Consider the following 11,565-nt stretch of genomic DNA (forward strand, 5'->3'; position numbering starts at 1 on the left):
AATCAACATTTGACCGATTTGACCGTCATAGGCCGCCTACTTATGAGGGTGCTGCTGATCCCGTTGTACTTGAGGGTTGGCTTAGAGAGATGGAGAAGTTGTTTAATGCAACTGGTCGTCCTAAGGAGGAAAGAGTAGTTGTTGGCACTTACTACCTGAAAATGGAAGCTGATAACTGGTGGAGTACGGTCTGTGAAAGTTGTTTGGTTGTACCAGGTTTTGGGTGGACACAGTTTGCTGTAAAGTTGAAAGAACGGTTTTACCCTGGTGAGCTTCTTTGGCAAAAGCAGGAAGAGTTTTTGTCTTTGTCTCAGGGGTCTCTATCGATCCAAGAGTACACGGATAAGTTCACAGAGTTGTCCCGTTTTTCCACCTCTATTCTGCTCACTGAAGCTGAGAGGGTCAAGAGGTATATTAAGAAGATGGATCCTAAGGTGAGGACCCATGTGTTGAGTTCTGGTGTCGCTACTTTTCAAGGAGCGTATGAAATCGCTCTAAGTATTCATGCTTCCATAAAGGAAGAAGAGGTTGCTAGGACTACATCCGTGAGGAAGCCTGTAACGACTACTCCTCAAGTTCCGGAGAAGAAGCCGAGGTATGATCCTGTTGGCCGTGGTAACTACCAGTAGGGCTCTGGTTCTCGACAAAATTCTGATCCGAATAAGTGTTGGAGGTGTGGTGGTGCTTACCATCCCGGGAGGAATTGTGACGGTTCTAAAATCACTTGCTACTTCTGCAAGGAGGAGGGGCATAAGTCTTTTCGGTGTCCTAAGAAAGGGAATTCTTCATCTGGTGCTTCCAAGCCGGCTAGTTCTTCAGCCCCTCCCAAAAACAGAATCTATGTGATGACTCAAGCTGAAGCAGACACTCATCTAAACGTAGTTACGAGTACATTTCTTGTTAATAATGTGCCAGCATATGTTTTATTTGACTCTGGAGCTACTGTGTCTTTTGTGGCTAGTTCCTTTATTACCAAGGCTAATATATCATGTGGTTCGCCTTCTAAGGTTGTTATATCTCTTCCTTCTGGAGAGAGTTATGCTTCTCATAATGAGTTTAGGGGAGTTCCTGTCATGATTTTGGGGTCTGAGTTGCTTGCAAACCTTAAAGAATTTCCCATGTTTGAGTTTGATCTAATTCTCGGAATGGACTGGTTATCCAAGTTTCATGCAACTATCCATTGCCGTGATCAAAAGGTGGTTTTACGTGACCCCTGGTACCGCTCCTATTTCTAAAGCTCCTTATAGAATGGCACCATCAGAATTGCAAGAGTTAAAGACTCAGTTGCAAGAATTGATTGATAAAGGTTTCATCAGGCCTAGTGTGTCCCCATGGGGTGCTCTTGTTTTGTTTGTGAAGAAGAAGGACGGGAGCATGCGCTTGTGCATTGATTACCGAGAATTGAATAAGGTAACAATCAAGAACAAGTACCCATTACCTCGAATTGAAGATCTATTTGACCAATTGAAGGGCGCTAGAGTGTTCTCCAAAATTGATTCGAGGTCAGGGTATCATCAGATTCCTGTGAAGAAGGAAGATATTCCAAAGACAGCCTTTCGTACAAGGTACGGACATTATGAATTTGAGTTGATGCCATTTGGTCTCACAAATTCTTCTGTTGTCTTCATGGATCAAATGAATCGTTTGTTCCATGAGTACTTAGATAAATGTGTTGTTGTCTTTATTGACGACATTCTTGTGTACTCGAAGGATGAGAAGGAACATGAGAAGCACTTAAGATGGGTTCTAGAAGTGTTGCGTAAACAAAAATGGTTTGCCAAATTGTCGAAGTGCGAGTTCTGGTTGAAGGAGGTCGCGTTCCTTGGTCATATCATTAGTAAGGAAGGAGTCAAAGTGGATCCTGCAAAAGTCAAGGCTGTTGTGGAATAGGAAAGTCCTAAAAGTGTGTCAGAGGTTCGGAGTTTTCTTGGTCTTGCTGGCTATTACAGGCGTTTTGTTCAGGATTTCTCCAAGATAGCTCAACCTTTGACTATGTTGATGCGCAAGGAAAGTAAGTTCATATGGTCCGAGGACTGTGAAAAGTCTTTCCAGTTGCTAAAGAAGAGTTTGACTTCTGCACCTGTTCTCACCTTGCCTACTGAAGGGATAGAGTTCGAGGTATATTGTGATGCATCAAAGAGTGGCTTGGGTTGTGTTTTGATGCAACAAGGGAAAGTGGTTGCTTATGCCTCGAGACAATTAAAGGTCCACGAGAGGAACTATCCAACTCACGATCTTGAGTTAGCTGCAGTGGTGTTTTCGCTTAAGATGTGGCGACATTATCTATATGGTGTGTCGTGCAAGGTGTATACCGACCACAAGAGTTTAAAGTATATCTTCACTCAGCGCGATCTGAATATGAGGCAGAGAAGGTGGTTAGAGGTCATCAAGGACTATGATCTTACCTTGGATTATCGTGAGGGTAAGGCTAATAAGGTTGCGGATGCTCTGAGTCGTAAGAGCAAGCATTCTCTAAATGTTGTTATGGTACGGTCTTGCCTGAGGAGTTGTGCAAAGAGTTTCAGAAGCTCAATATCGAGGTTGTGCCTCAACGGTTTGTTGCTTCTTGTTTGAACTCTATGAGTGTTGAGCCCGAGTTGTATCAAGAACTAAGAGCTAAGAAAAAACAAGTCCCTAAGCTCGAGAAGGTAAGAGAAGCAAAGGCTCAAGGTCAAGCTGAGAGTTTTGAAATCTGTGCTGACGGAAGCCTGAAGTTCATGGGTCGGTGGTGTGTACCTGTAGACACCCATTTGTGTCTCCCCAAAACCAAACCCGGTGATGAGTACCTTTCACGTCGAATCATAATCGAATGAAGCGAAAGTGTGAAAAGTTTAGCGTTGCGGATAGTTTTAATTTTTTTTCTCTTCTCTCTGTTTTTGAAAACTTATTTTAAGAAAACAGTCAATCCAGTTTTGTTGGTCCATGATATGGGTCAAATAGTAGTGTAGTTGGATGGGGCTTGACAAGACCTTTCCGACGATATATTATAAGCCCAATTCCGATGAATATTTAGGAAGTTATGGCCAATTTACTGAACTGGGCCCGGTTTGAGCCTTATATGCGGCCCAATGATCTAGAGGAGGGCCTAATATGATTTATCATTCCTAATGCAATTAGGAATGGTTTTAGTCTTCTAGATTCTTCTAGAAGGTTCTTTTCATTCCTAATTCAATTAGCATTGATAAATTGACTTTTGTTGACTTTTTAGAGTTTTAATTAAAATCAAAGAGTATTTTTGAGGGAAATACGATTTTATCCTCCTGTACGGCAATTTTTATCTGATTTTAAGAAAACGCGTGATTTTCTGAATCAGCGCCAAACGCCAGCTGTAGCGCCTGGCGCCTAGCGCTGATGTTGGCACATGGCGCCAATAGCTAGCGTTGGCGCTGATCAGTTTTTATGTGCGCCAAACTTTATTTTGTTATTTTATCTTTTTGGCTGATTTTCTCTATAAATAACGTCGTAAAAACTCCGTTTTCGATAACTAGTTTTCATCTATAACTTATTCTAACCAACTCTCATCAAGTTTCTCTTGATTACTCTCTCTCTCTCTTTTCTAAACTAGCTTCTCTCAAATATAAAAATTCTGCATTCATTAGCACTAGAAACACCTAGCCATATTCGAAGTTACCTTCGCCCTAAACGTGAAAGGTTTAATTTCTGAGGGTTTGGTCCCAAATCTCTCTTTCAATGATTTAATTTAATTGTTTTAATTATTATTTTCCTTGAAGTTACTAACGTGTGTATTTTGTTATATATTAGAAAGAGGTACGAGGCATCAAAGTAAGTATTTTAATGGTTTAATTGATATTATGATGTAGAAATCATGTTTAGGTTGTTATTATGATATTCCTAGTATCATGTCTAGGGTAACTTTAATATTCAGTATGATTAAAAGTATGATGCCTTTTATGTTCTTCCTAATATTTATGATTGTTAGTATCATGTTAGGGTTAAGGCTTTGATTTTTATTGCTTAGTGACATGCTAGGGTTTGTTATTAATCTTGTTAGTATCATGCCTAGGATCTTGCTATTATTATGCTTTAACATTATTATTATTATTTTGATGATGATTATTATTATGTTGCTTGATATATATTTATTTTTATTGCTTGATCACACCTATTTATGCATGTTTAAAGGGAATTTGTATTTGTAATCACGCTTAATAAGATAATTAATAATCTTGTTTAGGGTTAATTATGATTATAATTCAAGTGATCTCCAATAATAGTTTTGTTTGTGCATTAATATTGAACCAACATAGATAAACAGTTTTAGGGCTAAACCTATTGATTGCATGTTAATCAGAAAGCGCACATGAATACGATCAGAATAAAGTAGAGGCCTATTATTAGGGCAGGTTCAATCTCTTTTAGGTTGGATTTGTACCTTCATCCTCGAACCCTATTTGGTTCAAGACCTTTATGGAGTTGACGATCTCTTGGATCGTTAAGGGGTGTAATCTTCACCTCGTGAACGGTTTACAAGTTCCTAAAACTCGTTGGCGACTCTTTTGCTCTATCTTATTCCCTTTTGGACGCCACAGTACTTTAGTGTATGATCACAGTGAGGTTCAAGCTAGGGGATTAACGCTTAAAATATTCCCTACAGTTTTTTGGCGACTCCACTAGGGAGGATTTCTATTTTAATTCCTGAATTTGTTTCGGCAATGATTTAGAATGAGTGGATGAGACTCGAAACGTTCTAACTATTTCATGTGCGTAATTTTGATTAACATTATTGTCATATGCATAAAAAAGATCTCATTGGAAAGATCATCCGTAATGAGTTAAAAACATAGGATTTTACATGTAGAAAATTTGAGAAATATCTTTCACAACTAGGACCGAAATAACACTGCGCGAAACTGGAAAATTTTATCGAGCACAGAAAGCTGCTGAGGCATGTAGGAATTAGCGTCAGCAACCAGAGCATTGGCGCCAGAATTTTAACTGTAGCGCCAGACGCCAGCATTGGCGCCAGGCGCTACAACTAAAATTTGGCGCCAAGCTCTGTTTGCTGGTGCCAAATTCTTCCAATACTGAGCTAGAAATATGCGTTCTAATTTCGACCAGTTTTTCATATTGTTTGCTCGATCCTACTTCCTGATTGAGTTTTTCTCACTTTTCTGAAACCCATATGTGTTCTACATATGGACATAAATCCTATGGGAATTCATGCTCCATCTACCTGATTGAACTCTCTGAGCAACAAAGGGTACATTCGAGAATGTTGAATACACCAAACCATGGAAGCGGCGGTGTCCCATCCACTCGCGCCAACCCTTCACGGTTAGGCTTCCGCGCGGTGCATCTGGACAATTAACCATGGACCCTCTATTGACTAAACCATATCCCGAACTTTAGAGAACTAGAGACATGGTTAGGTTGCAAACTCATTGCATCATTTTTGTGCCTACTTGACTAATTGTGCATTATTTGTTGTGCATATACTACGTTTTCTTAACCGTTTGTTTGACTTGTGTTGAGATTTAATAAATTAATGACTTAAAGAACTTTGCCTAATTAATTAATTAATTTGAGTCAACAAAGTCTAATATTTTAATCAGAATTGACCTAGTACGACATTAGGCATACCCCTATTGATTAATAACACCTAAAACAGTCTCAGATTGAAGCTACAGCATTGGCGCCAAAGTCTGGACTGTAGCGCCACTCTGTGGAGTCTGGCGCCTGGCGACAGCTCTGTCGTCTGGCGCTACATTACACAGTGCGACGCCAGTCCTGTCGTTTTGCCGACAGTTCGGATTATTGGACGAGTCATCACCTAGTGTCTAATTAACCAGTTTGCTAATTAATTCAGTTAATATTCGCTTCAATAGTACTTGGTTGAGTCATTAATCGAGTTTAGGCACTAAGTCCCATGGTCTTACACAAGAGTCCAAACATGTCACTTACACTCAACGCACACACCAATACACATACTTTGACCATGTCTAAGGGAGTCTTGCATGCGCGTTTTTTTCGTCATTTTTTTAGGGGGGTAAGTCGGATATTAATCCTCCAATTTAAAAACTATACTTAGTTCCCTAAAAATATATACATTATTTTTGCTAAAAATATGCACCCATTTTTTTTTCCTCTTTACAAAACCGTAAAGTCAAGTTGATTCGAGTCAAGTAATTAAAACGCAAAATGGTTTAAATTACACCGCGTGGTCAAGAAAGGAAGGACGATTAATCAAAGACAACCTTTTCGTACAAGTCCAACTTTTCGACAAACCCATACCTCGTAAGAGGAAAGCTAAGACCATAATGACAACACAAGAAGAAGTCAATGAGCTTAGGAACCAATTGGTTACCATGACTGAGACACTGAAGCTCCTCACACTCAAGATCGATGATCCCGTGAAGCAACAACAGATGGACCTCATGGAAGAGAGTCTAAGCAAGCTATCTAGCGACTAAAAGTTTCAAGGGCTTACTTCACAAGGGGTCTTGGTGGACAAAGATCTTCTTCCGCAGAAGTTCAATGCCAACGACATCCCGAAATTCAAAGCAACTGATAACCCTTATTTTCATTTGAAACAATAATGAGCATCAAGGGTATCGATAAGAAGGTTTTCCCCTCTCTGTTCTCACTATCTCTTGAGACCGTTTGCCAACAATGGTTCTTTTCTCTTGACAAAGAGAAAACCTCTACCTGGGAATCGATAGTAAACGCTTTCATTGATAGGTATAAGTGCAATATTCAAGTTGAAACCGACTATAAACAACTTGAGATGCTAAGACAAAAACAGAATGAAGGCTTTACTTCTTTCTTTAATAAATGGAGGGAAACTTCCGCTAAGATGATTGAGGCGCCCACTGAAAAGGAATCTGTGAGGATGTTTATCAAGAATCTCCAAGAGAACTATTCGAAGCATTTAAAATATCAACACAATCTGAATACTTTCAAGGCCGTTTATGACATCGGAATTGAAATCAAAGATGACCTCGCAAAGCAAAAAGCTACTAAAAACAGTAACCACGGTGGCTGGAAAGGAAAGAAGAACGACAATCCTTCTTCTTCCGAAAACGTCCACTCTAGTAACAATGTTAGTACCATTGATCTCAATGAAGTTTTAGCCATGGATAACCAAGGATCTAAGAAGCATCTAAGGAAAGACTTCACCCCCATTGGGATGAGCTACAATACTGCCTTCGATCGACTCCATGCCAAAGGACTCATTACTCCCATTGGACCTATTCAAGATCCCTCACCTAAAAAGAGATTGCCTAGTTGGAATCCAAACAAACATTGCAAGTACCATCAAGGTAGGGTTCATACTACTGAGAGTTGTTGGAAGCTAAAGGAGGCTATCCAACATTTGATTGATGATAACAAGCTTCCCATGCCTCCAGTTAACAAGAAGAGCAAGTGATGATAAAGCAAACAACACAAGACAAGAGGCGAGCTTCAACGACAAGATTTCGTGAGCTTTTTTTTCTTCTATTTCTTCTTTATTTACCCTTTCCCCAATAAATCTAACATAGGCACCTTTTTATTCTCCTTAGATTTATTTTGTAGGATCATTGTAGGGAATAATTTTAAGCCTTTAAAATCCCACTAGCTTGAACCCCACTGTGATCATACACTAAAGTACGGTGGCGTCCAAAAGGGAAGAAGATAGAGCAAAAGAGTCGCCAACAAGTTTTAAGGAACTTGTAAACCGTTCACGAGGTGAAGGTTACACCCCTTAACGATCCAAGAGATCGTCAACTCCATAAGGTCATGAACCAAATAAGGGTTCGGGGATGAAGGTACAAATCCAACCTAAAAGAGATTGAACCTGCCCTAATAATAGGCCTCTACTTTATTCTGATCGTATTCATGTGCGCTTTTTGATTAACATGCAATCAATAGGATTAACCCTAAACTTGTTTAATCTAGGTTGGTTGAATATTAATACACAAACAAATCTATTATTGGCGATCACTTGAATGATAATCACATTAACCCTAACAAGATTATTAATTATCTTATTAAGCGTGATTACAAATACCAAAATTCCCTTTAAGATGCGATAAAAGGTGATCAAGCAATAACAAAATAAGCATCAAGCAACATAAAATTAATCATCATCAAAATAATAAGAATAATAATACATAATCATCATAAATTATAACAATTATAATAATTATCATGTTCATGTTAATATTAAAGCATAATAAACATAGCAAGATCCTAGGCATGATACTAACAAGATTAATAACAAACCCTAGCATGTCACTAAGCAATAAAAATCAAATCTTTAACCCTAACATGATACTAACATGAATAAATATTAGAAAGAATATATGAAGCATCATAACAATCATATTTAATATTAAAATTACCCTAGACATGATACTTGGAATCATAATAACAATTTAAACATGATTTCTACATCATAATATCAATAAATCAATTAAAGTACTTACTTTGATGCCTCGTACCTCTTTCTAATAACAAAATACACATGTTAGTAACTTCAAGGAAAATAATAATCAAAACAATTAAATTAAATAATTGAAAGTGAGATTTGGGACCAAACCCTCAGCAATTAAACCTTTCACGTCTAGGGCAAACGCAACTTCGAATATGGCTAGGTGTTTCTAGATCTTGTGAATGCGGAATTTTGTATGAAAACAAAGTAAGAAAGAATTGAATGAAAAAATGCTAAAGAATTAATGATTGTTTGATGAAAGCTTGCGAATGAATAGAATTGGTGAATCAAAACGGAGTTTTTGATACGATATTTATAGAGAAAATCAGCCAAAAAAGATAATTAAACAAAACAGAGTCTGACGCACGCAAAACAAGGTTGGCGCCAACCCTGGCTAGCTGGCGCCAGGCACTAGTGGCTAGCGCCAGGCGCCAATGGCTAGCGTCTGGCGCCAAGCCTGGTTCCAAGCGCCAAGGCCTGGGGTCGGACGCTAGTCTTGATTTTAACGCGTTTTCGAAAATCTCATAAATTTCCCGTACTGGAGGATAATATAATATCTTCGAAGATACTATTTGATTTTGATTAAAACTCTGAAAAGTCAACAAAGTCAACTTATCAATGCTAATTGAATTAGGAATGAAAAGAACCTTCTAGAAGAATCTAGAAGACTAAAACCATTCCTAATTGCATTAGGAATGATAAATCATATTAGGCCCTCCCCTAGATCATTGGGCCGCACATAAAGCTCAAACCGGGCCCAGTTTGGTAAATTGGCCATAACTTCCTCAATATTCATCGGAATTGGGCTTATAGTATATCGTTGGAAAGGTCTTTGTAAGCCCCATCCAACTACACTACTATTGGACCCATATCATGGACCAACCAAAATGTATTGGCTGTTTTCTTACAATAAAGTTTTTAAAAACAGAGAGAAGAGAAAAGAAATAAAAACTTTCCGCAACACTAGACCTTTCCACACTTTCGTTTCATTCGATTATGATTCGACGTGAAAGGTACTCATCACTGGGTTTGGTTTTGGGGAGACATAAATGGGTTTCTACAGAAGCCCCCACTTTGACTGAGTTTGGAGAAACGCGAGTTTCGAAAACAAAAGTCAAAGTAGCGATAGGGACGGAGAATGATTCAGAACATTATGCGATCCTAAATCAATCTTGTAATGTCGATACCTGCAAAACTAGCGTTAGTTAAACAGATAAAAGAGTTAAGAAACGCGTATCTTTTACCGTCGAGCACACGTCTCTGAAAGTAACCGATTTGCTGCTTTACTGTATCCTCGCTGTTTTAATGACCTTCTGCAAGCTAGAGAATGCCATTCCGCTTGAAAACTGCTACGCCTGTAACTGCTTCCAAATTAGAAGATTGCTTTGCCTGAAACTATCCTCCTCCGCTATGATAATATTCCACATCCAAGGGAATACTATCCAAGATTATTTCTCTCAAAACAATCCTCATTCACATTGATAACATTCCACGTCCAAGGGAATACCATTGAAGATTATTCCTCTTGAAATAATCCTCATCCGCATTGATAATATTCCACATCCTAGGGAACACTATCAAAGATTATTTCTCTTGAAATAATCCTCATCCGCATTGATAATATTCCACATCCTAGGGAATATTATCGAAGATAACTTCGCCCAAAATTACCTCCAGTTGCTCGTGACAACTCTCCGCAAGCTAGGGAATGTTGTCGACGATATCTTATCTTGAAGTCATCCTCATTCAATGTGATAATTTCTCAAAGGAAATTACCGAAGATCCACGCTTGTCGATCTTTAAAAGTTCGCCTGAACTTTGCCTCCGCTATGCCTGTACGTCGACGCTCTTTTGGTTTAAACCTGTATGTCGGTGCCTTTTGCTCTTGAACCTATATGTCGGTGCTCTTTGCTAATGAGCCAATGCTTAGGCGCTTTAAGCTAAGTGAGACGATCTCTTATCAGGTCGATCACTTTATGTAATCAAGTCGATTACTTAATCATGTCAAATTGCCTAGAGGGGCTAACTGGCGTACCAAGGAACCCAAAAATATGTTGCATAAGACTAGCACAACCTCAACAGGTGGCTGAGTACTTTGGCGTCGCTGAAAAACCATCAGCGCCAGAAATATGGTGTTAGCGCTAGGCGCTGATGTTGGCGCCAGGCGCCAAGCCCAGATTATGACGCCAATGCCTAGGGACTGGCGCCAGCACGGGATTTTCTTTAAATGCCCGTTTCTTCTTCATTTGCTGCTCTGTTCGTCGCGAAATTGCTCGAAAGAAAGTCCGAAACTTCAATTGCTCATTGCTTGCTCGTTTCTCAACCAAATTCGCTCAAATTTGTTGCAAATCAAAGCTCTTCTCATCTATTTTCCCGATCTATGTAAGTTTTCCTCAAACTCACATCGGTTTTTATGAATTCTTAGCATGAATATTCACGAATTTCATGAAAGTTCGAATTCTATGATGCTCAATTTGCTTTGTTTGTCAAATTTTATGCCATGAAATTGCTTGTTTATGTTTATATATTGCCTTGGGAGTAATTTGAGACTTGTTTGACTCAATTTAGTGAAGAAATGATCAATCTGCCAATGTTGGACCTCTTAAGGTCGTGAAGAACAATGTGGTTTGTTCTTGACATTTTTGCTAGCAATTCTTGTTCAATTTGTCACAATAATCACTATAGTGTTGCAAGAAATTGTTTGATTGCTTGAAAAAATGTTGTCATGCCCAATTTGAATTTTACTCTGTTTTAGTACTACGTACTCTGTTTTTGCGAACATAGTATCATGCGGCTAGGCGAACCTTAGATACTATAGAACCTTAATTTATGATGATTCTGCACAATGTAGCATGGCTAGACAATGAGGCTCGGGTTCACGGTCCCGAAACACTAGACGGGAGCATGAGCCCGTGGAGGACGACACCACACCGTCCACTTTGCTTGGTCGGCTCCCAGAGTGGGACGAGCAGACCTTGTTCTTTGCCCCTGTCCACCACATTTCCGAGAGGGTGAGACGGGGAACCGAGCCTGGGAGGACACGGCATCACGGCTCTGGCTGTGATGGTCTAGGCGATTTGTACAGGATGCACATCGCCAGAGACCGCGAGACGAGGCTCCTATGGGAGTCCTGC

At 39.3% G+C, this 11,565-nt stretch overlaps 1 protein-coding gene across 1 annotated transcript; it reads left to right on the plus strand.

Moving 5' to 3' along the window:
• Positions 1 to 845: 845 nt before the first annotated feature.
• Positions 846 to 1,235, plus strand: LOC145643086 (uncharacterized). Its single transcript, XM_081694251.1, has one exon. It carries the CDS (start codon positions 846 to 848, stop codon positions 1,233 to 1,235), a length of 390 nt encoding a protein of 129 aa, XP_081550377.1.
• Positions 1,236 to 11,565: the final 10,330 nt, after the last annotated feature.

Source organism: Chenopodium album, chromosome 8 (genome assembly GCF_948465745.1).
Source record: "Chenopodium album chromosome 8, dcCheAlbu1.1, whole genome shotgun sequence".
Taxonomy (NCBI): Eukaryota; Viridiplantae; Streptophyta; class Magnoliopsida; order Caryophyllales; family Amaranthaceae; genus Chenopodium; species Chenopodium album.

Bases quoted from the DNA above. Each gene is read 5' to 3' on its own strand.
- LOC145643086 (XM_081694251.1), top strand. From the start codon at position 846: ATGACTCAAGCTGAAGCAGACACTCATCTAAACGTAGTTACGAGTACA.